This window comes from Drosophila sulfurigaster, chromosome 2R (assembly GCF_023558435.1).
Source record: "Drosophila sulfurigaster albostrigata strain 15112-1811.04 chromosome 2R, ASM2355843v2, whole genome shotgun sequence".
In the NCBI taxonomy this organism is placed as follows: domain Eukaryota; kingdom Metazoa; phylum Arthropoda; class Insecta; order Diptera; family Drosophilidae; genus Drosophila; species Drosophila sulfurigaster.
The window spans coordinates 7263983-7290759 of record NC_084882.1 but is presented as its reverse complement, the minus strand read 5'-3'; the positions used below and the strand labels follow the sequence as shown (position 1 = coordinate 7290759).

The 26777-nt window shown below is 35.3% G+C and overlaps 2 protein-coding genes and 1 long non-coding RNA gene across 9 annotated transcripts; 2 read left to right on the top strand and 1 right to left on the bottom strand.

The window, feature by feature from the left end:
• LOC133836872 (uncharacterized) lies at positions 1–2403 on the top strand. Its single transcript, XM_062267466.1, has 2 exons — positions 1–296; positions 2150–2403. Exons 1-2 carry the CDS (start codon positions 227–229, stop codon positions 2401–2403), a joined length of 324 nt encoding a protein of 107 aa, XP_062123450.1. The 5' UTR covers positions 1–226.
• Positions 2200–26777, top strand: LOC133836871 (mucin-2). 7 transcript variants are annotated; one of them, XR_009893752.1, is made up of 9 exons: positions 2200–3129; positions 9901–9937; positions 15754–15842; positions 21776–21984; positions 22046–22475; positions 22533–23056; positions 24804–25517; positions 25584–26431; positions 26511–26774. XR_009893752.1 is itself a non-coding variant. In XM_062267465.1 (9 exons), the coding sequence occupies exons 1-9, from the start codon at positions 3003–3005 to the stop codon at positions 26292–26294; spliced, it is 3411 nt and encodes a 1136-aa protein (XP_062123449.1). In that variant the 5' UTR covers positions 2200–3002; the 3' UTR covers positions 26295–26777. The 7 variants fall into 7 exon arrangements, 6 of the variants coding, with proteins under 6 accessions (XP_062123449.1, XP_062123444.1, XP_062123448.1 ...); XM_062267465.1 differs by adding an exon at positions 23243–23725 and having other exon boundaries at positions 22533–23143; positions 25584–26777; XM_062267460.1 differs by having other exon boundaries at positions 2201–3129; positions 25584–26774.
• On the bottom strand, positions 16741–21423 carry LOC133837855 (uncharacterized). Its single transcript, XR_009893874.1, has 2 exons — positions 19839–21423; positions 16741–17086 (listed from the first exon to the last, which is right to left on the bottom strand). It is a non-coding gene; the product is annotated as an uncharacterized LOC133837855 (long non-coding RNA).

The window sequence follows — 26777 nt, the reverse complement described above, 5'->3', positions numbered from 1 at the left end:
AGCAGAGTAAGTCGGTCTTCCAAACGCGTCGGACGCATTTGTGCCCACTGTTCGACGTATCCCTGGAAACGTTGCTCATACGCCGCGTGGCGCGATCGATTAGAAGTGAGCGAGCTTTTCTTGTAGTTTCTTGTTGATGATATTTCTTGCGATTTTTGATTGAAACGTAAATAATCAAACACATAGAACAAGCGCCAAGAAAAATATTTTCCGATAATAATTATAAATGCAAAACTTTTTAACCAAGTGCACGCGATTGACGTTCAGCGTCGAGCGTCGCCCGTCGAGCGTCGAATGTAATGCAGGCTGTATGGGTGACGTCTCTCTTTCTGTTGTGCAATAAATCAATTTTCGACTTTAATGTTTCAAATCATTTTGCCAGCATTTTTGAAAGATCGACACTGCACAGCTGAAGGCCATACGCAATTTCCCAAGTGTGTGTATTTGTTTGTGTGTGTGTGTGTGTGTCTGTTTGTGTGTGTGTTCGTGACATGTGGGAGTGAAAACATAATTTTTAAATATTGAGTCAAAGCCATTTGTCTATTTGAACTTATTGTTTTTATTAACAATCAGTTTTAAATTACAAAAACTGAACGTCAGCCTTAATTGTCGACGTGCCGCCATTTGTAGCTTTTTTCTGGTTGTGATGTGGTTTCACGACCTGCCAATATGATAATAATGAAAATATATTTAAATGCGTTTACAACCGGGCAGAGAAATAGCATTTAAAAATGTTTCCGACATACTACAAGAAGCGAAATAAATTAAATGGACTATTTAATTAACTCGTGTGCAAATAGTTCATTGATCAAAATGCAAAAGGCCTTTGCAAACTTTTCCAAATTGTAATTAAATACATGGCTATATATCGAAAGATTTACTTTAACATTTTGAAAGCTATTATAAAGAAGAACCTGAGCAGAATGTTTTAGAAATAAGACCCACAAATCAATTAGACGTCATTTTGCTAAGGTTGAGTTCCATTGTTTAATGTTTACAATTGAAGCAAATACTCGACTCTGAGATACCCACAACCCATTTTAAATAAAAGTAACAAAACAGAGCGGTATTATATTTAAAATATACCAAGTTAATATACCACAAAAATACAAAAACATTCCAAATGCTATATTTGTAATATTGATGTAGTATTACATTCAAAATATACAACAGAGTAAAAAGTATGCCAGATTGACGTGTTCTTACAGACAGACAGACGGATTGACATGGCTATAACGTCTCGGCTACCGATGCTAATCAAGAATATATAAACTTTATAGCGTCCTGCAGGCACAAAGTTGTAATACCCTTCTCCCCTACAAGTAGCTGGTATAAAAAGAGATAAATTATTTCTTGATCGACATAAAATTATAAACAAATATATTTTCATCGATAGATGCATAGAATTTGAGGACAGAAGCTAGGTTATATATAGAGACGTCACAAATGATTGACTAATGATGTAAATTACCTTTAAATGTTTACTAAAGCAGTACATTTTATAGTTAATTGGAAATCGTTTGTGAAATTTGGTGGGTTTCCCACAAACAAACAACCAACAAGTCGAAGATAGTCGATCATTTGATCAACTGCTTCGAATTATTTATACAAACTGACTGTTAAACAAATAATCACGCTGAGAGAATGAGTAAGATGCAAATAACTAAATGGGATACCTGATAGAATGCCGCGAGTATTTTATTATTTTAAAACACATTCGGTATAAACTTAGATGTGAAAGTTGCCGCAAGTATATAGATTTGTGGTTAACGTGGGATGCAGTCTCATATGTAGCCTTCGATATACTACGAACACTTGTTCGCAATGAATTCTCATTGAATACGTAGGCAGCAGCAGGTAGGAATATGCGAATGCCAAACGCTAATTCGTATGTTTATGTCCCGACATGTCTAAAAGGAAATTGGCCAGAACTTCGACGACGTCGACGACGACGACCCAATCAGACTGTCTGCGGGTTTGTCGGCCTTTTCCGTCTTTAAAGGGTGAGCAGAATGGAGGGCATAGCGTAATACTAGAAAACATTTCGAGCATGTATAAAATAAACACAAAACATACACACACACACGCACACACTGAAAGGTACAATAAATTGAAGCGAACTTATATACAAATACATTTACATACGCAGACTCATTTGTGTACGAGTATGTACAAATAACAAGAGTAGAAGAAAACACAAATATCGAACACAATGGAAACAATAACGTGCGAAGCGATTGGAAACGCGCCACAGACGCCGCTGCCCACAGACATTGCCTCAGCCACAGCCACAGTCGCAGCCGCAGCCACAGCAATAGCAACAGCAACAGCCGCTGCCCGGTCAGCGTCCGGCGTGTCAGTCAGAGTCGCGGGCTGAAGCACAAGTCGAAGCAGCAGGGCTAGCAGAAGCAGCCGGTTAGCCAGCGGGCCAACAACAAGTTAGCAGGCAAATCGACAAATGCAAGAGACAGCAGCAAAATCGATTGGAATTATCAAAAAGTCGTGTCGTTGTTGTCGTTGTCGTCGTCGTCGCTGCTGCTGTTTTCTTGTTGTCTCGCGATTGCTCTAAAAATATATTTTGTTTTAATTAAAATGCAATTGCAACGGCAATAGCAGTTGCGGCAATCACAGCCACATAGTACAACTGGAAATAAGTAATAAATTGCGTGTGTTCTGCGCTACAAAAAAAAAATGTTGTTGAAAGTGCAATGTGCTAATTATACGGGTGCACTAGGCGTATGCGTGTTGAAAGCGCATCAAGCGATACGCTACACAATACTCGTGTGTACATACGATACAACGCTGTCAAAACAATCGAAACTGCTCAACTAGACACGACTTGTTGCTGGTAAATTTACATTATTCTCGCCGTGAGTAAGAAAGTCTAAAACGTTGACAAGTGAAATGCTTTGAATGTAACAAATATGTGAATGTGCATTTTTTGTGGTATAAAACTGATAACACAACCCCGAAACAAGAGTTTAGCTCAGTGAAATAATGTCATGCATTGGCTCGACGGCATTTCCTTGGACGACAATTTAATTAGCGGACGCGCCAGCGGCAGTAACGGCGATCATAGTGACGGCAATCAGCGGAAATCAACGCAAAGCTCATCGCCAACAAAATCAAGTACGTTGCATTAAATTATAATTACTTACTTACACAATACACACACTTTCAATACTCGAAGAGCATCGTTTATTTGGCTTTGTTAATAGCTCAATTCTATTCCAAGTTTGTAAGCGCATAAATTTCTCTAACACTTTATTTGCATCTGGAAGCGATTTATGACTCAATTAACTTCGGACCATTTTTTTATTTTTGCTATATTTTTTAATAACACCAATACTTAACAAGATCATAAACTTGGCAAAGGAACAACCACATAAAGAAAATTTGCAAATTGATAATAAAATAAATAAATAAGCGATGGGTGAACCAAATGCTAAAGATTGAAGTCTCTTGGATATATATCAATTGTGAATTGATCAAATTTGAAATTGCTTTTTGAATGCTTTTATTCGCGTGTGTCTCTACTTAATGCTGATCAATGTGTTTACCTGTAATTAAGTCTGCTGCTAATGAAAATTTCTTCTGGCAGTTGATTGCGATTTGCAACAATGTTTAAAAGCATTACGGGATTTATTTCAATTGCGCCGTAGAATGTACTTGAAATCGTTTAAAAATTAATTTTTGTGTTTTTTTGTTTCATTTGAGCCGCACACAATTTTCCAATGAATTTATTATATGGCTAATTAAACGAGGACAGACGGCGGTCAATGTTCGATTATCCGGCTGCACAGCTGGACAAATTTGTCTTTGGCATCAAAAGAAAATTTATTGAAATTTATTTTAATTGGACAACACATTATTTTAGCTTTTTGGCCGACAAATTGTCAATCGGCCGAGTTAAAATTGAGGTTTTTATCCAATTTGTTTTACTGGAACTTTTCATTTAATTCAGTTGAATTCATACCGTATATTTCATCGTGTTTATCACGATTTGGCTTTTTCACAATTGGCAGCGCAAGAAATAATAAGGGAAAATGCTTGAAAATCTTATTTGAATTTCATTTACGCTCATAAAAAGCACCATCGGAACAATAAACCCCCAAATGCTAGCAATGCGTTATTTTCCCCTGTTTAATCAATAACAAAAACAACAACAATAATCTCGTATATTATTTTATGACTGGAAAACTGTGCTCTGCTAATTTTCGATAATTAAATTGATTTTGCTTCCGCCACCTTGATCGCAGCCTCCTCCACAAGGAAATAGAAGCCGAAATCGAATCAATTGAACGAAATTCCCGCTGAGTCAAATACCCTAACAAAGGGTATATTCTCTTTTGTTTTTATACATGGTGCCTATAGGGTAACTTTGTGCATGTTACATGCATACAGGCATAAGGAGGCATCTCTGACCATATGAAGTATATATATTCTTGATCAGCATCAAAAGCCGAGACGATGAAAACCTAGATATCAGAGTCATATCATGGTATATTTCGAATGTAGAAAAATATAGAAATACTAAGTTTAGGCTTCGGTGTATATTTGTATTTTGCGGTGTATTTGAGGTATATTTTTAAAATATGATTTTTTTCTCAAATGGATAGCTGGTAACTCACAGTCAAACAAACTCGACTGTAGTTTTTTTACTTGCGTTGTTAACAATCGAATAAGGTCACGTCTGGCAAGGGTATCGCAAGTTCAACATATGGAATATGTGAATACATTGGTGTTTTTAATGTCTTTCGGTTGGATCGCTTCAATTAGCACTGCCAACAACAGTGTGACGCATTGTTTTTATTTTGGAAATTATTTACAAAATATCTTGAGAAACAGAGTAAAGAGAATTGAATGGCTTGAGTAATGTCCAAATTCCAGATTTAGTGTTACTCGTACTTGCTGGTACAAGTAAATATATAGCATTCAGTCATATGACAGACAAATTATATTGTTTACTATTGCTGCTATTGATGCACATTTCGCTGGGCTGGAATGTTGGCCAACTTTACAGCTTCCCCATGAGACGGGTGAGTCACAAAAATGGACTTGAGGTTGCAAGAGCAAAAGAGATTATTAAAATAGACTGTGGTGGATCTTCGCGCTCACCTTTCCACACACGCACATGCATAAATATCTACATTAAGCTTCATAGTAGAGAAAAATGTCAGGCAACAAAACGTAAACAGACCATTTGTTTGGCAAGAATCTAATTAAGTTGGAATTTTGACACGTTTCAAATAAACAAATGTGTTACGCCAATCACACTTATTTAAATCGCACTAAGTAAATATTTTAGTGGATTTTAAATATTCCAAAAAAAAAGCTGCTCGGGTTTTCTTCAAATTTCAAAGTAACAATTAAATTATGAACAAAATATAAAACACTTTAAATAGCTAATTTATTGCTAATATCTGCCGTCCAGTCAATGCCTGAAGACAGCTAAAATCTATGAAATTAATGGTAGTGTCACATTAATGATCCAGTTCATACTTTCGAATTCCAAAAGTCATCAATTCTATTAATAACTTTAACTGCAACAAGCAGGCCGACAGGCACATTGAAAGCCTAGTTAATGCTTCCGTTTCAAAGAAGAGTTCATGGGGGGCGATAAATATTTATAAATTTGTTTGTTTTTGATTTTATTGTCAAACCAACAGAATTTTCAGGTTAGATACGTGTTGCAGATTCAATGCCCTGTTAAAAATAAATAAATTTATTCGAGTATTTAGGCGAAGGGGAATACATCACAAGCACGGTTGCCACTTTTGGTACAAATTTTTTATGCGTTGGTACATTGGATCATTTTTTCATTTTGGTACATTTTCAATATTTCGGGTCTAGAATTTAAATTTTTCATAAAATTTTATGTTCACACATATTATTTTAACAAATGGCTCTGTTCCACCAGACACAAATTTTGTATCAGTTAGAAATTGAACCATGACTAACACTGGAAAATATCGCATACAGTCGATTTGCGACGTATTGTGTCAATTGAAAAAATATGTATGCGCCAATCTATGGTCTATCACTACGTAAACAGTTATATATTGTGAATCACAATTTGTGAAATACAAAAAATCTTTCGTGAAAAAATTTGTGGTACATTTTTGCTAAAATTGGTACATTTTTTCAAAATTTTGGTACAAACAATTTTTTTGGAATGGCAAAATAGAAAAATATAATAACCTGCAGCAAATGTGTATAACAGGTAAAATAAGCCAACTCCAACCCCATAAAGTATATATATTTTTGATCAGCGTCAACAACCGAGACGATACAGCGATGTCCGTAAGTCCGTGTGAACACCTAGATCTCAGAGACTATAAGACATAGAGATATTATTATGATTTTCATCTGCATATCTTGAATAAAGTATACTTTCAATATACCACACACATTTTCAGTATTTTTGTGGTATATTTTGAGAATAATACCGCAATATTTTGCTTTTATTCAATATGGGTATGGGATAGCTTTCTTACAAAATATAACCTTTTTAGTAAGTTTTAATTTTTAGGTAGTATTTTTTTAGTATTTTAATATATTTATTTGGAATATTTAAGTAGTATTATGTAGGAGTTATTATTTTTATTTTATTTTAGTATTTTTTTAATATAATAATTTGGCATAGTTAATGAATATCAAAGTCGAGCGCAGTCGACCGCAGATTTTTCAATAGTTTTCTTTTATGTTCGACTTTAATGTATTAAAAGCAAACATAATTACTATTTCACAATTCCACAATTTACTGAGAACGAATCATTGGAATCTTATTTTATGTACATAGACTTCAAATACGCCATGTCGTTATTGAAACAATATCGACTACTCAAGCTAATCATAAAATCCAAAATATCTTTTCATGCTTGTTACATAAATCTTCTATTGGCGCAAAGTTTTTATACCCGTCTAGTCTTTGGCTAGCGTTGAGTACAAAAATAGGCATAATAAAATGATGTTGTGTGCTAGGCAGAAGTCATGAATACCAACTGCATCGCTCAACAAGCAGTAGGCCAATGGAAAATAAACAGCTAAAAAACTTGCAAACGTTTTTTTTTTGGCGTGATTCCTTTCTGTTTTTAGTCGGATTTGAGTTGTGCATTTGGTTTTTGGTCATGCACTCTCGCATACCATTCATTATGTGTGTGTATTTTTTGTGCATTAGTGCGAGCGCCTGTGAATTCGTTCTTGCTCTCAATTTGTTGTAGTTTAGCTAACGCATGGATGTAAATTTGAGTTGGAAACGCACGCACATTCCGTCATTGAATTGGCACGTCGTATGCGAATGCCGCCAACCTCATGCGCTTTTCTTTATGAGCGCGTAGCTCAGCCACAAAATGAGCAACAACGAATAAAATGTATACGCAATTATTTAACATGAGAAACAACAGCACGCACATACGCTTATATATGTATACATACATATAATATATACAAATCTGAAGCGGCGTGCGTCGTCGCGAAGTGGTTGCCTCAGCAGACGCAGCGGTGCAGTTATCAGTCGCGTGCCTCCTAGGCCACAACGTATGAATATCCGTATCCGTCAGTGTTCGTGCCGCGCTAGGCCTTTGCCCCACACAAAGACCTCTTTTTGTGTCTTGGATATCTGCTAGCTACGTATCTGCATCTAACATATGTAGCCACTAGATCTTTGACTGCATCTCTCTGCATTGGCAGCGAGTTCGTTCGTCGTTGTGAATGTGAAGGTGTATCGACCGGTCGTCGCCGTCGCTCCAGACTTATTTTTGTCTGGGCACATATTTATTTATAAATTCGGTTTATGATCCACTTATTTGAAATATGCCGAGCATGCGCGAGTGCCCAAGTAATAACCTGAAGAATTCTTCGTAAACTCTTTACGAGTCGAACATTGTTTTCCACAAAAGGCATGCTAATTGTTGTTCTCATCGAAGCATTAATTGGATATAGCAATTAATTGAATACCCGTGTTTACACTTATTTATGAGTTCTTATTACGATACTGAGTAAGTTTATAAATAATCATAAATCTGCCAAAGTGTTTGACTATTAAACTCAATGCATAAATTGGTGGGACCATTTCAATGGAATTGCTTTACGTTTATAAATTCCGTTCTGAGCTAATTAAACCTAGGCTCGCCCTTTAAATACGTGTTGATGAAACGGAAAAAAGTATATATTTATAATTTCTCTTATTATTTAGTTGGTTGATCTCTCTTTATACTGTAAATACGAGTAAACTCTCCGAATAATCTGCTCGGCATCATTTATTCGACCATCTGTCAATCCGCTCACCGCTCCATAAAACCTAATTTTAAATTAAAGTATTGATTTCAATACGAACTGTTATGTTAATTACAAATCTAAAAGTTGGTTTTCACAAAGGTGAACAAAAAATGAAAATTTATTCAATTTAAACCGTGTGTTTTTTTTTTCATTTTATGACATTTAAAATTTATATATATTTATTGATTGAATGACAATTATCCTATACTCAAGAAAATTCTTCGCAAGCTTTCTTACTCTGCATTAAACAAGACAAATTTATAGTTTTTCTAATGTGGTGTATTTGGAGTAACTATACTATATGTAGCACTCAAATTGTAAATATTATACTCGTATACTCGCATTCTATTGATAGTTGTCTTCCGAAAATATTTGACAAATTTAAATATATATTACAATCATTAAATTTAATATGACAACATATTATCGTAAATGGAATAATTCTAATAGCGTAATTCAAACTTATTTAAAATAAAAAAGCATGGTACTTAAATTTGTTTAATGTGAGCAAAACGTGGAACAAAATTTGGTTGACCCCTCTCCTTTCACTAATTTAACAAAATCGGACGATTTTATAAATATACAAAAAAAGGGAGAAAGATGTCTTTTCGGTTTTGGTATTAAAAGTAACTCTGCTAAACTGTATGAATTATTTAATCAGAGCAGAGGCAATGAAAATTTGTTCCTCCATGCGTCTGTTGAGACTGTCGTTGGAGCAGTTCTTGATAGTAACATATGCAAATACTGATGAATGATGACAATGAGCACTTGACAACTTAATCGATAAATCAATTGCTTTGGCAGATTATGCTGCTTTCTCTCTCTCTCGCTCTCTCCCTCTCTTTCTCTCTCTTTGTCTCTCTCGACCCTTGCGAACAAAATGCTTCACGACCTCACATACAGCCGCCATTCCTTGTGTCCCACACTTGTTATTGTCTCCACTATTGTTGTGGGACGAGAAGGGGTTACTGCGTTGGAAAAATGCTATTGTGTGGCGCCTGTTTCTACTTCTGAAAGCAGCTGCGTGTTAACATATATAAATATATTTACATATTATTTTACACACGTATACATAATTTTATGCTTAGACATGGGTATTGTGTTTGAGACAGATAGGCGGGCACCGTGAACTATAAGCAAGCTAAGGCAATGTTCAAGAATATTAAAATATTATTCATTAATATTCCATATGTCTCAAAATGTTTTGCGTGCAGATGCAACTGCAAAGTTTCTCAATTTTTTTCATTTTTATTTACTTTTGACCAATAACAAGTAACTCACTAACAATATGCGCTTACACACTTGGTTTTTAACTAAATAAATACACTCTCGAGTATTCAAACAACACACACACATAAGCAAGTAGGAGAAACAAGAATTGAAGGAAAACAAAAGAAACAAATTATGGAAATTTTAAATCATAATGTTTACACGTTTTTCCCGCACACATTTATAACAAACGAAAATAATTCGTGTAATTTTCTTGTTGCGTTTTTTTGATACTATTTTTGTTATGTTTTGTTTTCCTTTTTGTTTTTACTTTATGTGCCTTTTGCTTTTCTTTTGTTTTGTTGGTTTTTCTTTCATATGCGGAAAACTAACACACGACTATGCTCCGAGAACGAAGACGGCATGCCCACTATAAGCTAAATAGCAGGTAACTCAACCAAACTATATACAAATATATATGTATGTATCTTTATACTCAGTCCATCTATTGATAAGAAAGGTAATTCAAAAGCTCAACAAACGGTTGCAATATCCGATCAGCGGAAGCATTCTAAAGCAGTGCAAAGCTCGGCGATATTACCGGAAATATCAGTTCTCAAGAAAGCTTTTGTCTTCCCAAAGTTTATTCTTATAGATTCTCTTATACTCGAGCTATATAAGAGTTTAGTTGCTAAATTAATATCGACAAACTTTCGCATTGTGCTTTTGCTTTCATTTGGAATGAGGAAAGCAATGGCAATTAAAAAAAGTAAAAATAATTGTGAAGCCAATTTTAATAATGATATGTCAACAAAATTAAAATGATGTTCAATATTTTTGCAGATATTGGTTTTGTTTATTATTTTAACAGTCCATTGAAAAGTGACAGCTTATACGTACAACAAACAAAATTTAATTAATTTCCATATTCTTCTCCAACTGTTGATATTATTGATTATTTTAATAGTCAGTTGAAAGCTGACAGCTTATAAGGAATGCAATTCATTCTATCACAATTTAAATAATATTAAAATACTCGTTTGCCAGGATTATGCTGTCTCTCTCAAATTGATATAAAAATAAACAATGGAAAATAGCAAATGAAATGACAGACGCGATTAGTTTAGAAACAAATTTTGTCAACCAAAAAAAAAAATGAGAAAAAAGTCAGGTTTTTTTATTGTTATTAATTGGCCCTCATAACCTCGGCTAATTTTTTAATGGCTGATAAATAATTTAAATTCACACATTTGCATAAGCAAACACAAACGGAAAATATTATTTATGTCTGCCCCTGCGAACTTTACATTATATATTAAATAAATAATTGCCTTTATATTTTATTCACGAGGGTTGACATATAAGAAATCGATTAACTGGTATGAATTCTTCTTTACATTTGAATACTTGTTGTAGTTGCCCTCATATTTCACGTGGCGTAGATATATTTGTGTATGATTTTTTTTAGGTATGATCAATGGGCTCAAATCAGACTGCAAATTGCTTTATTTCATTCATTTGATCCTAGATAACAGACGATTGTTTTACGTAGACGTGGGTGCTATTGTGAGATGAATTTGCGTAGGCGTCTAAGATGATTTTAATTTGCACCACTTACACATATTTATATTTAGCCAGTCACTGACACTGACACATTTCAGACACCTATTTCAGAATTTATATTTTTTGGCAACGCGTAGCGTAATTTCGACAATGCCGATAATTACCCTGTGGAAATATTATGTTTTGCAATTGGAAAGAAAAGGTTGCTGAATAACTTATTTAATTTGATCTCGGTAGCTCAGCTGTAAAATTAATTGTAAATGCGGTGCAGTTGCAATTTTATACTATCTGCTGCTTATTGTTAAAATAAATTCATTTTTGTTGTCCTTTGGTAATTGTAATCGAATTGTAAATGGGCAAAAAACATACTTTCAGACATAAACCAAACCATGCGTTCAATCCGATTAATGGGTTGATTAAATTTAATACATTTTTAAATTTTTTTTTTTTTTTGTAACCAAAACAAGCAATGATACATACAATGTGTATAAAAATGCAAATCGTAAATGACATTTAACCAATGGTAATAAATAAATTCAATTTGGTCTTAGATAGAGTTTTTATAAAGCATTTACATGAATTTACATTTATTAATTATTCATAGAACGATTAATATCAATTTTAATGTGTATCTGGTTTGAAATTTATTTAAATTATATTAGTCCAAATACTAAAGCACACAACTTACATTGTATACAAATTGTGTACGCAATGTATTGTATTTATGTTTAAGAATACATACATACATATGTATGTTTGAAAAAGCTTTTTTCAGATAAATTAAATGTTGTAGATTTTTATATACATACCCTTTAAAGTGTCTCATGTACTTTATACTGTGTAATCGTTTTCTGTGATTTCTTTTTTTAAGAATGCAATGAAATAGTCAATATCTAGTGAATTGATTTAAAAATTGTACAATATTTGAATTGTATAAAATTTGAATTTGTAACCTTTTTAACAATAATTTGGCAGATCAAGGAGTATAGAGCATGTCTTAGTCGATGCTCAGCATTGTTATGCATAGGTTTTTCCTTTTTATATTTAATCTCTGAGCAGCATGCGCACATTTCATTGAGAACGATGATTTGTTGATACTGGTAGTGCTTTTAAGATTTACCCTCCGCATTTGCTTTATGAAACTTTTCACAGTTTTCTTCTATTAATTTTTTTTTCTTTTTTGCTTTTTTTTTTAGTTTTATTAAAAATTGAGCCAGTGGCCGTCATAGGCAGAGCTTGTTGCTCTTGGCGGCATTCAATGCCAGTCGTTGGCGTTGTTCGTTTGTTGCTTTTATTCTATTCTGTTGTTGTAGTCGCCTGTTTCTGGCCAACACTGATCTCGCCCAACTGTCAGTTTTCTGCTTATTGCCGACTCGTGCGGTATTGCAATACGAACACATTTCTTGTTTCGTTGCTGTGAAATTTCTGTTGTTATCTAATTTTTCATATTGTTTAAAGTATTATCCCAAAAATAATTGTGTACAATGTTAAACACGAAATAAACAAATTAGTACAACTTTTCACAAAAGTTAAGAAAACTAATCGTGGATATTCAGTGTATGAAGCTCAACACGTTCATGGGACTATGTGTATTGCGTGACAATAAATATACGATTTGTTAAAAACTTGATTGTTTTCAATGAAAGGCGCGAAAAGCTCTCGAACCCAATATGATCGAAGTCGCAAGAGTAACAAGCGTTCCGAGAAGTCCGCAAAGTAAGCAATTCGCCAAAGTTTTTCTAATTTTCCCCACATGCACATTCACATTTTTCTTTTACGAACATCTGGCTCGCGATGACCTGGTATCGATTAATATTAAAAGTCATTAAAATTTCTAATATGCATACACTTTAGTGATCGTAAAATAAACATTGTTCGCCCCAAGCAGAACTAAAAACAAATATAAATAAAAGTTTATTGTTTATCCTCGAGTCATGCGCAGTGTTCAAGTTGATGTTACACATATTGCTAAAAGTTTACTCGATATTTTCAGCAAACGTTTGTTTTCATACGGTTCATTCTCCTATTTTCCAAATCAACATCACATTTTATGAATTAAACTGCCAAACTGTTTTTCTATATATCGATCATACACTTTTATCGATACGCTTTTCTATTCACAAGAAACGCTCACGCATTCCCTCTCGTATTTTAAAAATAGATCATCGTGTCTAGGGTTGCATCGTAGCTCTTTCGGAACGGAACTAGTTCATTGTTGATTTATATTGGCACAATGTGAACTTACGTTTCCAATTCATTACTTTATTGTATATTCAACATTATCGTTATAAGTTTTAAGTATTTATGTATGTAATAGGCTTTATAAATTTAATTATATACCAGCCAACTTGACCCGCAGATTCGTGAGCAAACAATAAATAAACCATAATTTTTTAAAACAATATGATAATTTATACGATAAGCTATAATTTTAGTGTAAGGATTAACGTACCTGATTGGAAACGGATTTCCTTAGGGTTTCAAGTCATCGGCTGTAGTTTATTTTAAAAATAAATAGATTTGTATATTAAAAAAAATTCTCAAAAGCTTTAATTTTGTGACAAAACAGAACTATCGCATAACAGAACTGACAGCTAATCAGATACCGGCAAAAGCTGAACAATTATCCTGTTAATATGTTAAGTTTAAATCTATCGATTTTATTATATCGGAATTATTATATCGAAAAAACATCTGTGAATTTATTCATGCATCATCTCTAGCATCTCTTGCTTAAAAAAATATATAATAATAATAAGTACATAACAAATAATAACGAATAAATAGCAACGCATTTGTTTTAAAACTTTTTAAATAAATTCACTAGTATACGATATTTTACCAATGCATACCCTAATAATCTAGATTAATTCATGCGAGAACTTGTTAATTGATGCATTTGGAATTTTACCAATTTTGCAACCTTTGACGTTGTATTTATCAAAATGGTTTTCAGATTCGTATAATATGCGCTTCTCATCTTGTTAAATATGTATATCCTATAATATAAGAAACAAACTTAGTAGTTGGTTAATGTGTGTATGTTGAGTTGTTCACGAACGAACTTAATAAGTTTAGTTGTTCACTGTTCATAAATGAAAGAGCAAATTTATTCTGCAAATTGAAGAATGTTTACACTGCGCTAGTTTGTATTAATATTAAGTGATAAACTGATCGGTCAATTGAGATTTAACAGAACTTTGATGTTAGACAGAATACATTATTCGATACGGTTCGTTTTTTAAAATTTTGTGCTTTAGAATACCGATGCAGGACATCGGTCCTGCAATTTTGAAAGCATATTCAGGTACTTGTCGGTGGCCGACAGTAAAGACAAGCTAGAAACTATGATATCAATGAAGAGCGGAGAATTATAATATATATATATAAATAATCGATCATTAAATACATTTAAATGAAATAATTAAATATTATAATTATAGTTATTACATTTTAATTACAATAAATATCTGTTTATTACGTTTTCTAAAATTCTAACTAAAAATATTTGTATCGGGTATATTAAAGTAAGGTATCTGCTTTTAATTATTTGTTTTTCCAATATTATTAAAATAAACCATGCGCATAGCGATTTCTGTGAAGAGAAGTGGTCGACTATGCTATACCTTGCCATTGGTGACTAATTTAAAATGTACCAACATTTCTTAAAAACTTGAATACCCTGTTATTCTTGTAGGTGCTGGGTGCGCCAAATTTAGTCACAATAGTAGAGAGTGGGACACACGATTATAAATTTTGTTTCTCTCGGCTCTCACTCCCCCTCAAAGAACGATACACAAAAAAATAAACGAATACAGCAAACAGTCAAGCACATTCAAAGACATTCGCGTTAAAAATGCTATCAGCAGGGCGTCCACATGCTTAGATCAGTGGCAATTGGTCTAACAGGTCGGCAGTTTTTCAAAATTGTTCAGACGGCAGTGTCAAAAATAAATTCACGCGCTTATTTTTTTTTGTTCGAAAAAATAATAAACAGTGTTAGTTATGGAAAATTTGTAGAGGCTTTTTTATGGATCATTTGGGATTTTTATATAGCTTTTAATTGGCATGATTAGACCAGAAGAATTATTATTATCGAAATATTACTTATATCAGTGTATTATTTAATTTGTACGTTAAAAAACAGACAGACGTACCATATATAAATGTACATATATCTAATCAAATTATTGGGTAAATCACCCCTTTTATTTGAGCTATTAAAGTTTTCGAAATTTATTTATTTATTTTGGGTTTGTTTTTTGCTCCAGATTATTGCTAGGTTCCACCTTCTTCAAATATTGTTCATATCTCTGACGCGTTCCTAGCTAACGAAATCGACGCCTATACATTTATTTGTCTAGGTCTCTTTAATACTATTTATTTATGTTTAGCGGGTGTTGAAAGATCTCAAAACAGACCCAATAATTGGGCTAAGAACATCACAGAACTGGAACTCAGTTGACTTACAGCATTCGATGAGGCATCATCTCTATCCATCTCTCAACATATTCCCATAAATTCGCAGTTATTGATAAGAAAAATCTGTTTAAAAATTCACGAACGGAATGCTGTTTGGCACACGTTCACAATGGCAACCATTGACAATACGAAGGCAATATTAGCTGTTCTTTTGTAGCATATTTTATTCATTAATTTCGCATTATTAGTTTAGTTATTAATTCTCTGCCCTGATTACAGATTGGACAGGAAGTCGTCTCGTGGCATGATATACGAAAATGAAGAACTTAGATTGCGCACAATCAACATAAATGCGGAAGTTGAACGAGGTGAGTATCAAATACTCTCATAAAAAACATTAAAATTCTACTCAAAACTGCGTTGATTGGAAATAAAAGGCATATTTTAAACAGGAAATGAAAATAATCATAAACTAAATATGCTAGCACACACAGAAAACCATAAAAAATCTAATTAAAAACGCGTATAAACTCAAAGAACATTCATAAAACGTAAATCTTCAAAACAAAATAAAAGAAACGTAGACAGTGATAGAATCCCTCTGCCTACAATATTATAAATATATGTGCATATGTACGTATCTAAATACGTATGTATAATCTTAATGTGGATAATGTGTGTTCATAGTTTTCATTGCCAAATCACAGGTCGGACAAACATAAACAATGGAATTAGAGGTGACATACTGGCCTAATAATTATTGTCAAACTTCTAATCTCTTTATATAGATATTATATTTTATTTCATGCAGAAAGTACCATTAAAGGTACTATGTAGTCTATTGTGTGTATTAGAACTGAAAACGATTATTAACTGTTGAAAAATCCAGTCAATCCAGTCCAATCCTCTCAGATAATATTTCGATGAGTACGGCGACTTCTCTTTTATTAAATCCTTCAGTTGTATCACTTAATATTTCTTTATACTTTTCTTAAGTTTCGAATAAAAACACATGTATTTATTTTTAAGCAACTGCGGACACGTCTTTATTGTGCGATGGTCAACGACGAAAAGAGAAAGAGATGAAGCAAAGTGAGACCATGTAAGGCCAAACATTAATCGATATTCGATATCTAATATATACTGATTGAATATATTAGTGATGAGATGTTTCGATAATATGTGTATATATATACTGTTTTTGCATCCAGTTTGATGCTACATTTCCACACACCTCCTCAAAAATAGTATACATATACACATATATATTCTTTATAGTTTACTTAATAGTTATAATAGAAAAGTGTCTGCATATGCTATAGTGGGAGTAGTACAATTCCAGTCCAACATTTGTTGCAAGGATTGGGGAAAACCCACAAAACCCAATCAGACTGAATTAAATAAAAATTATAATTTACGTTAAACAATTTCAATTCAAAAATAAAAATATAAAAATAATAATAAAAAAACTTAAATGTTGAGACAGCCTTCTCGAATTTCCATGAGATCCGTTTCATTTTATATCTTCAGTTTATTAAATTCATTTGTTTTCGCAGATCATAAAAACGTTGCGCTGGTAATGGTTTGGTTAGCATATCTGCGATTTGTTTACCTGTGGGAATATAAATAATTTCAATTAGGTTCTTATCAACCTGTTCTCTTGTAAAATGATATTTTATATCTATGTGCTTTGAGCGTTTATGACATGAGGGGTTATTGGCAATGCTTATACATCCTTGGTTATCTTCATATAATCTAATAGGATTAATTACTTCTATCTTTAAACTTACTAATAATGAATTTAGCCATTTAGCTTCTCTAACTGCCTCAAATAAGGCCATATATTCTGCTTCTGTTGATGATGCAGCTACAGAATTTTGCTTCCTTGTATTCCAACATATTACATTAGAATCAAACATTTTAAATATGTACCCTGTAGTACTTTTTCTATCTGATTCACTACCGCCCCAATCAGAATCCACATAGCCGACTAAAAACTCATTAAAATTTGTTTTCTCTGAAAGGATAACTTTAAGTCAACTGTACCTTTTAGATACCTTAAAACTTTCTTCAGGCACTGCCAAAGTTCTGTGTTATTCTTTTCACAATAACGACTTAAAAATTAACGGCTGTACTTAGATCTGGTCTTGTACATAACATAATGTACATTAAACATCCAATTACATTTCGACATGGGGCATCGCACTTATCATCTGAGCTAAGAGCAATATGGTTGAGTTTAGTTGGTAGAGGACAGTTAACAGCATTGCAATTTTCCATATTATATTTTAAAAGTATTGATTTTATGTAAGCAGATTGACTAAGATTAATTTGACCATCACTTCTATCAACTTTAATACCTAAGAAAAATTTAATTTCATTTAAATCAGTCATTCTGAATTTGTTCATTAGGTATAATTTGAAATCCATCATTACTTGTTTATTTTTAGTAGATATCACTAAGTCATCTACATATAAAAGAATATATATATTAGAGAATATATCTCCTTTATCAAGAAGATATATACAACGATCTACTGGTGAATTAACAAAGCCTATTTCTGTTAATGCTTTCTCGAATATTTCAAACCAACACCGAGCAGCTTGCTTGAGACCATAAATTGCTTTATGTAGTCTACAAACCTCATTTTCTCTACCCTTAAGACCTTCAGGTATTTGCATATATATTTCTTCTTTTAATATTCCATTCAAAAATGCTGTCTTTACATCCATATGATGTACTAAAAGGTCATATTGATTTGCTATGGATATAATCAATCTAAAACTAGATATTCTCGCTACAGGTGCAAATGTTTCATTATAATCAACTAAGTATTCTTGCGTAAAACCTCGAGCAACAAGTCTGGCTTTATATTTTATTGGTTCACCAAATTCATTTTGTTTGATTGTAAAACCCATCTACAATCCACTATATTTTTATTTTTAGGCTTTTGTACAATTGACCAGGTTTTATTTAACATATGTGAGTCCAGTTCTTCTTTAATAGCTTTCTCCCAATGTAGTCTATCTTTATTGAATTTAACCTCGACAAATTTATTTGGTACAGAATAGATTAAAGACTGAGTATTCATCACACAATTATTTATTAAATCTCGATAAGATACTTTTGGTTTATTCATTATTCGATCACTTTTTCTAATATTTATCTGCGATTCCAAGTCTCCTTTTTCATAAGACTTTTCACCAGAAATTTCTGGATCGGCATTCTCAAAATCTACCATGTCGCTAGGCTGTTCATCTGCTTGGTCAGAATTCTCATTATTATTGAGGACATTTTCATTATCAGTATTCGACAGAATACTTTCACCATCTTCATTATTAAGATGCATGTCCTCCTCAACCACGGCTCTAGACTTTACCATATTTGTTTCATCAACAACAACATCTCTTGCTGTTACAAATATTTCTTTTCAATACACCACACTCTATATCCATTTGGTTCATACCCACAAGTATACCTTTCCAAGATTTATCATCAAACTTCCTTTTAGGTAGCTTATTATGAACATATACTGTGGAACCAAAAACTTTTAAATATTTTAAGCTTGGGTTTTTGTTATGCCACATTTCATATGGTGTCTTTAAGAAATTTTTAAGTGCATTACTTGGAATTCTGTTTATTAAATACGTTGCTGTTAACACAGCTTCACCCCAGAAACTTTTCTGTAGGTCGGCTCCTATAACTAAAGCACGAGCTTTTTCAGTTATAGACCTTATCATCCTTTCGGATACACCATTCTGCTGAGGTGTGTGTGGAACTGTTAAATGGTAGCTGATGCCTTTTTCAACACAAAATTCTCGCATTTCATTCGATAAATATTCCCTTCCATTATCAATGTACAAATTAACTACTTTTAAATTAAAATGGGCTTCACTCTTTAGAATAAAATCCCTAAAGGCAGCAAAACATCTGACTTGTAGGTTAACAAATATGTTACACAGTAATGTGTATATTGGTCTATAAAAACAACATAGTAATTCTTTTTATTTATTGTGGGAGGAGTTATCGGACCACAGACATCGGAATGTACTACAAATAATGGCCTATCTATGTGATCTTTATTTTTAAACTTTTCAAAAGGAAGCCTAGTTTGTTTTCCTCTTATGCAGGCTTCACACAAATCATTACCTGGATTGACATTAGTTAGTATATTAGTATCTTTAAAATAAATTATGGTTTTTGATTTCAAGAAATTTTCCCAGACTTATATGCCCTAACCTCTCATGCCATATGTTATAATTTATTTTATTTGATACAAATGCTTTTTAGGTATTGTAAACCTTACAGAAGGAACATTATCATTAAAATGTGCGTTCATAATATTTATTTTATTTTTACTCACAAGCACACCTCCTGGATGAAATACAATTGTAAAACCTGCATCTTACATCTTTTTAACGGAGATAAGGTTTTGTGATACATCCGGACAAAATAATACATCGTTTAGAGTGATTTTGGTCAAAGTATCGGTTAACAATTCCATTGATCCTTTTTAGTTGCAATTATAAATTCGTCTGACTTTGCAACAGCAATTTTGATGGGTAATTCAAGATGGCGAATGTTCGAGAGTAGATTTTCATTGTTGGTCAAGTGATCAGATGCACCCGAATCAATAGGAAAGAAATATGCTTATCACCAATATTATTGTGACGTTTGAGCATAAATGCAAAGCCAGATTGTTCTGTTTCATTTTGCCCTTGAGCCAATTGTGCCTGTTTTTCTTTATTTTTCTCATTTTCTTTCTCTCTCTTATACTTATAGCAATCCTTCTTTAAGTGCCCTATCTTGCCACAGTGAAAACATTTTGGTTTATTATTATTAAATTTGAACTTTGATTTGAACTGTGCTTTATCATGAAACTTATTATTTTTGTATTGAGATTGTTTATTATTATGTTGAAATTGTTTATTATTATTTTGAAAATTATTTACTTTATTCACAGCTTGCAAAACTTTTAAACTTGTATCTTTGGATTTCTCTTTTAATTTAATTTCGTGATCAAGTAATCTGGTTTTACGTAAGCTAAAGTCAAATTGTTCTCTGCAAGTGTTTCAATGGCAGTAATGACACCATCATACGAGGTAGGCAGAGAAAACAAAAGATGGCTGATTTTGTCCAAATCATCTAATTTTGCACCAGATGCAGATAGCTCAGTTATTAAATCGTCAAAAATATAAAATGATTTATCAAATCCATATCAGTTTTTAATTTTAATGAAAGTAATTGTTTTCGAACTGATAACTGAGTTGCCAAGCTTTTGCGTTCATAAATTGAGTCTAGCTTATTTAAAATTTCTTTAGCACTACATTCGTCTGTGGCAAAACTTAAAAAGAATCACTAAGATATTCAATTATTGTACTTTTGGCCAATTTTTCTAACTTCTTCCGTATTTTCTTCACTTTGATTGTTGTCAATTACTTTAATTGAATCATTTTCATTTAAAAGCGCTTTTAATACGAAACTTCCAGATGGCATATTTTTCGCCGTCGAACGGCTTAATATTTCTTTTAGATTTTTCCATCTTTCAAATTATAATGCACGTGTACTCATCTTTGATGGGTGCCTGGGCCCATAACCTGTTGAAAAATCCAGTCACTCCAGTCCAATCCTCTCATATAATATTTCGATGAGTACAGCAACTTCTCTTTTATGGAATCCTCCAGTTGTATCACTTAATATTTCTTTATAGATTTCTTAAGTTTCGAATAAAAACACATGTATTTATTTTTAAGCAACTGCGGACACGTCTTTATTGTGCGATGGTCAACGACGAAAGAGAAAGAGATTAAGGAAAGTGAGACCATGTAAGGCCAAACATCAATCGATATTCGATATCTAATATATACTGATTGAATATATTAGTGATGAGATGTTTCGATAATATGTGTATATATATACTGTTTTTGCATCCAGTTTGATGCTACATTTCCACATTAACTTTCACTAATCAATCTTTTTAGAGCATTAATATGTTTTTAATTTGTTTAAGAAATATAATTTTACAATCTTAGCCAAATTAAACAGTTTGTTTAGGCAATAAATCGATTTTTAAACTGAATAAATCGATTTTCCATCAAGACTAGTGAATCGATAAGATTCAAATCTACTCTACTAGTCAGTTTATATTAAGCGAGAGTTTTGTTGCATGCTCAAAAGAGAGCATTTGCAATTTATATGTTCGAAATGAAATACTTTACTTTAGTGTATGACCTGATTTTATCAAGGGTTAGACGACGGTTTGAACACTCTCTATTAAAAGATGTTGTATGCAATTCGCAGGTCAATCAGATATTAAGCGTTTACGGCGTGAAAATGAGCAGCTGCGTCGAGAGATCTGGACACTGCGCGATGAATGTGATCGACTCAACAAGCGTTTCAAGGCGAAGCTGAGCGAACATGAGTTTGGTGGATGTCGAGGGAGCGGGGGCAGTGGACGTCGCTGCAGTGGCGGCGGAAGAGGCAGTGCAGGTTGTGATGGAAACAGTGATGTGAGTATTGAAATCAAAAGTTAACATTAGATGATACGTTCAATTTGAATGCATTTCACAGGACTCTGACTCATGTGATACGTGTCGTTTCGCGGACGATGGACACTGCAGCGATGAGTGCTGTCAGGAGGGTGGATCATGCGCTCCGATCAAGCCTCCGCTGCCTCCCGAAGAACCAAACGTCAAGGTCAATGAGGGTAGCGCTCCAGCAAAGCCAGAGGGCCAACCTATGCACTTTGATCATCTCTCGGTGGTCTCGGAGGAGACACTCAGCAATCCGGAGATGATGCTGTCCCATCCACCAGAACATTTGATGATCTGCACACCCGATCTCAATGGCTCGCAGAGTACGCTGCCCAGTCTAGTGGGTCCATTAACGCCACTGACACCCATTGAGCTGGTGGCCAATCAGCTAAATGATTTGCAGGCAATGGTGCCGCCACTTTCCTACTTTGAGAACATCTTGCAGCAGCACATGGGCGCCAATACAGGTGAGGAATAGTTGCGGCAAATGGCGATAATTCCAACTGACAGCTTACCTATTGCAGTTTTGACTCCCACTCCTGAGTTGGGTACCAGCTCCAGCACGACGACGGGCAAGACCATGAAGCATACAAATGGCTGGGATTACAATCTGCAGTCACCGTTTTCGCAGCGCAAGTACTCAAACGCCTCGTCGCCATCACGGTCACCGCCTCCGCCAGTGCCAGTTCCAACGCTGACTACTTTTGTGCCCACATCAACTCTGCAGGCCCTGCCCAAGGTGGCCCTCAATTTGCCAGCAACGACAGCCGGCGGCGCAGACGGAGGCGGAGGCATCATTGAGACCGTGGCGATAACCACAAACGCAACGCAACAAGCGCTCAACAGCCCCAAGCATTTCTTCGCCCCCATTAAGCCGCGCCTCAAGCTCAACACCAAGCTGGCCAATCAGAATCCAGACGCACTGCCGCCAGGTTCTCCGCCCCCGCCACTGGAGACGGCGGCGCCACTGCGTGAGCCACCGGATATATTTGTGAACAATGCACTCGCATCGCCATATCAGCGTCCTGTTCAGCGGCTCTCACCTCAAGTAAGTCCACGCCATCGCTCGCGCTCGCGTTCGCGAGCACATTGCCAGCTGCATCACCAGAAATGCCAAGCTCACTCCCACTCCCACGTCCACGACCACAGCCTCGCCCAACAGCAGCAGCGCCTGCACCAATGCCAACAGCAAGTAGTGCAACAACCACAGCTGAAGTCGCTGCCATCGCAACAGTGCGCTCTGCATCGGGCAGTGGTGAATGTTGCCGCTGCCGTCGGCTTAGGTGTTGATGGGGAGGCTGCGGGTGGCGTCTGCACTGGGAGTGTGGTTGATATTTACGCCGCTGCGCTTGCTGCTGCTGCTGCCGCTTCAGCTGCCAAATCAGTGCCAGTATCAGCGTCAGCTTCCGCGCCCTCGTCTCCAACTTTGATTCCGATTCCGACTCTGTTTCCGTCCCTATCTCCGTGTCCGTCTCTACTGCCCCTGACCCACAACGTTGAGCCTGTCTACGCAACCGCACAAAAGAGTTGCCACAGCACTTGCATATCGGCCACTGCCTTAACAAAGCCACTGATGACCGTCACCACACACACTACAAAGCCAACAACAACATCGCCTTTGCGACAGGCAACGAAGGTCTCAACCAGCAACAGCATTACAAGCAGCACAGTTGTAACAGTTGCCTCGAATACCAGTATTCCGGATATAGGCAGTCAGGTGAGGGTGATCTTTTCACCAGATCATCAGCAGTCATTTGACTTCAAAATGTAAAAGCTTCAAAATCTTCATTTTTTCTAGAATCTTTCACTTATATGTGGACTTTCATGCATACTCTATGTGTTTGTCATTTCTAGTGAATATTATTCCCAAATCATAGGAAATCTTCTCATTATCAGATACCTAATGTTTATGTACCATTAATCAAACCTTTTTTAAAACTCATCCCAAAGTAGCTTTTTTCAGTTAAAAGTTGAATATTTACTATTTTTAATGTTGATACCCGTTAGCCCTAAGGTAGAAGGGCATTTTAACTTATTGTCTGAAGTAAATGAAGTACATAAAATATATTCTTGATCAGCGTCAAGAATTTATAGAAGTGTTTTAAGTGTGTTGGTTTATAGTTGGTATATTTTGTACATATGGTATATACCATATTATATAAATTTGTTATACTTTTACGAAATGTTTTTATTCAAAGTGAGGAGCGGGTCTCCCACAGTCGTCCACACGCGACTAAACTTTTTTTGCTTGTTTTTATTCCCTTCAATGGATCTCAGACATTATATGTTAACATATATATATGTATATTGCAAAATTATCAAATTATTTTTAAATCTCATACGAGTAATTTCGATCTCCTAAATAATATATGCGACTTTTATGCGAAACTATATTTTTTTAGCGAGAAAAATAAAATTTCCTACTTCAATATAATTGTAGTTGATGTTATGTTGTAAACTTCCTAATAAATTAATTTTGAATGTTAGACCTTTATTTACATGTTGCTTCAATTGATATGTTGCTTAAAATAAAATAGTAAGTCACTTTGGCTTTACAAGTGGGTGTTTTTCCTATTTAATATTGAAATGTGTTCATACAATTTTCAAATATATTTTCATTATCTTGTCGACTGCTGCTTTTTAACCGTCTTTTTTTTTATTAAATCATTTGATCCCTTGAAATGTTCTCCTTTCACAAACTCAAAATTCTTTTAGTTGCTTTGATTTGTTGCAATATAAATGTCATTCATTCCATTGTGCTGCCTCAAGACTAATGCAAATAACTCTCATTTTAGACGGATTCAGTGAATCTCGAATCAATACTTAATGACATCGAGACCATTTCTGAGGATATTTTAGCCATTCAGTTGGAGAAGAGTAAATCACGAGACAATCTAATCTCGGCGAATAACAACACGGACATCACCAAGAAACCCTATCGCTCCGAGATGAACCTATATCTGCAGTACGATGGCACAAATCCGACTATCTCGAATGGGACAGTCACAACTGGAACCACAACAACCACAACGGCTAGTCACACCTCTGAAACGAACAGTGGCCGCAAGCTCTCCAGCCGAACGCGGTCGCTTGAACGTGAACACACAGACAGTCCGGCACCACATATGCCGGATCCGATGGCTCCATTTCCGGAGAAGTGCACCTATCTTGGATTCGAGCAGCTCAATCAGGCAGCTGGTTCACCAGGGCAGGCGCCGCCAACGAATGGACAAAAACCGCCTGTGGCAGCCAAGCCCAATGTACCCAACAAGCCACCGCCACCGTTGCCCCCAGCTCGCCGTCCAGCCATGCCCACAGACCCACCGCCATCTCCACCAGTTGGCTTGTCGCCCAACAAGAGTCATCTGTACAAGTCCCTGGCATCGGCGGCGGCCAAAAGAGCCATCTTTCGATCGTCACCATCTCAGCTCACGCGCTCACTGGATGTCGAGTGCACGGCCACTGAGCCGACGGCAGCGGATGGCAGCGAAGCAACAGCAGGAAATGAGGTAGGACTTATCCCTAACCGTTGGTTAATGTATTCCGGAATCATACGTGTTGTTCCCTTTTGCCAGGATGACGAAGCGGCCAAACGAAAGGCTCGCCGGGTCTCAATAGTATGTGGCGAGGAGCAGCCAGCTGCGCCTGTCGCTGGCGGCGTTGCTGCGGTGAACTCGGTGCCCACAACAACAGCCAGTTGTGGCGATTTAACGAGTGTGGCAGCCAGTGTATTGACCCATCCGAATATTAAGATCTTCAAGCAGATCAGCCACAGTACGCCCAGCTCACCACATTCCGCACGGAGACGTACCAATAGTAATTCAATGCCTGCGGTTCATGCCGAGATTGCAGCCACCAATTCAGCCCCACCCAGTACCACTCACCACCATCACCATCGGAAGGAGGGCAGCGATCCAGTGCCGATGACTGCGACCGTCAACAGGACAAAGTGCTCGCGACGCCATTCGGAGGGAACCGTGCACAATGTGCATCGGATCAGCAACTCAAGTGGTGGGGCAAGTGGCAGTCATCATCATCACCATGGACACCACCACCAGCACAGTAGTCTGATCAGCAGCAATCCACACCACAGTCACCATTCCCACCAGGACAGCAATCACGAGACAGTCACCTCCTTGTCCGATCGCAATTCCAACAGCTTTGGCTCATCCCGCGAGTCCTCGACCAGCTTTAGCATGCGTTCCAATCGCCGCAAGATCTCGATTAGCTCCCATACTGGTGGCAAAATACCCTGGTGTGGTTGCTGGGGCAATGGTTGTCTTTGAAGTACGTTAATCGTGTGTTGCATGTGAGATCAACCTTGAGGGGCCTTTGGGATAATCATAGATTATGCCTTACCGAATAGAAATGCAGTGAAAGTGGAGCCAGGCTGCCGTCCTTAAGTAAAATAGAAGTACATATGGTAGATATATTCATTTTTAGATGTCCTTTAGCGATGAATGTAATGAAATTAATTCATCTAATCGAATTTTTAAAAGCAGTTTCAAAACTATTCGAGTACAAAACAAAAAAAGAAGCAAGTTGGTCACAATTCGATTCGTTGCAATTCGAAGATTATTCATTAAATGCTACTGAAGCTAAGTTATTAATTCCGTTCGAAATTGTTTGCAATTAATTTTACGTATATTTGATTGTACATATACGAGTATTTTAATTTGATGTAGTTCATAATTTATTTATTAAATTAATGTATTGAAGTGTATAAAATGAGAAATAAACAAATGTTGTTCAACGTGGATAAACAAAAA

Bases quoted from the DNA above. Each gene is read 5' to 3' on its own strand.
- LOC133836872 (XM_062267466.1), top strand. From the start codon at position 227: ATGCAAAACTTTTTAACCAAGTGCACGCGATTGACGTTCAGCGTCGAG. The intron at 297-2,149 runs GTAATGCAGGCT...TTACATACGCAG, and splicing joins TCGCCCGTCGAGCGTCGAAT to ACTCATTTGTGTACGAGTAT.
- LOC133836871 (XM_062267465.1), top strand. From the start codon at position 3,003: ATGCATTGGCTCGACGGCATTTCCTTGGACGACAATTTAATTAGCGGA. The intron at 3,130-9,900 runs GTACGTTGCATT...CTATGCTCCGAG, and splicing joins CTCATCGCCAACAAAATCAA to AACGAAGACGGCATGCCCAC. The intron at 25,518-25,583 runs GTAGGACTTATC...CCCTTTTGCCAG, and splicing joins AAGCAACAGCAGGAAATGAG to GATGACGAAGCGGCCAAACG.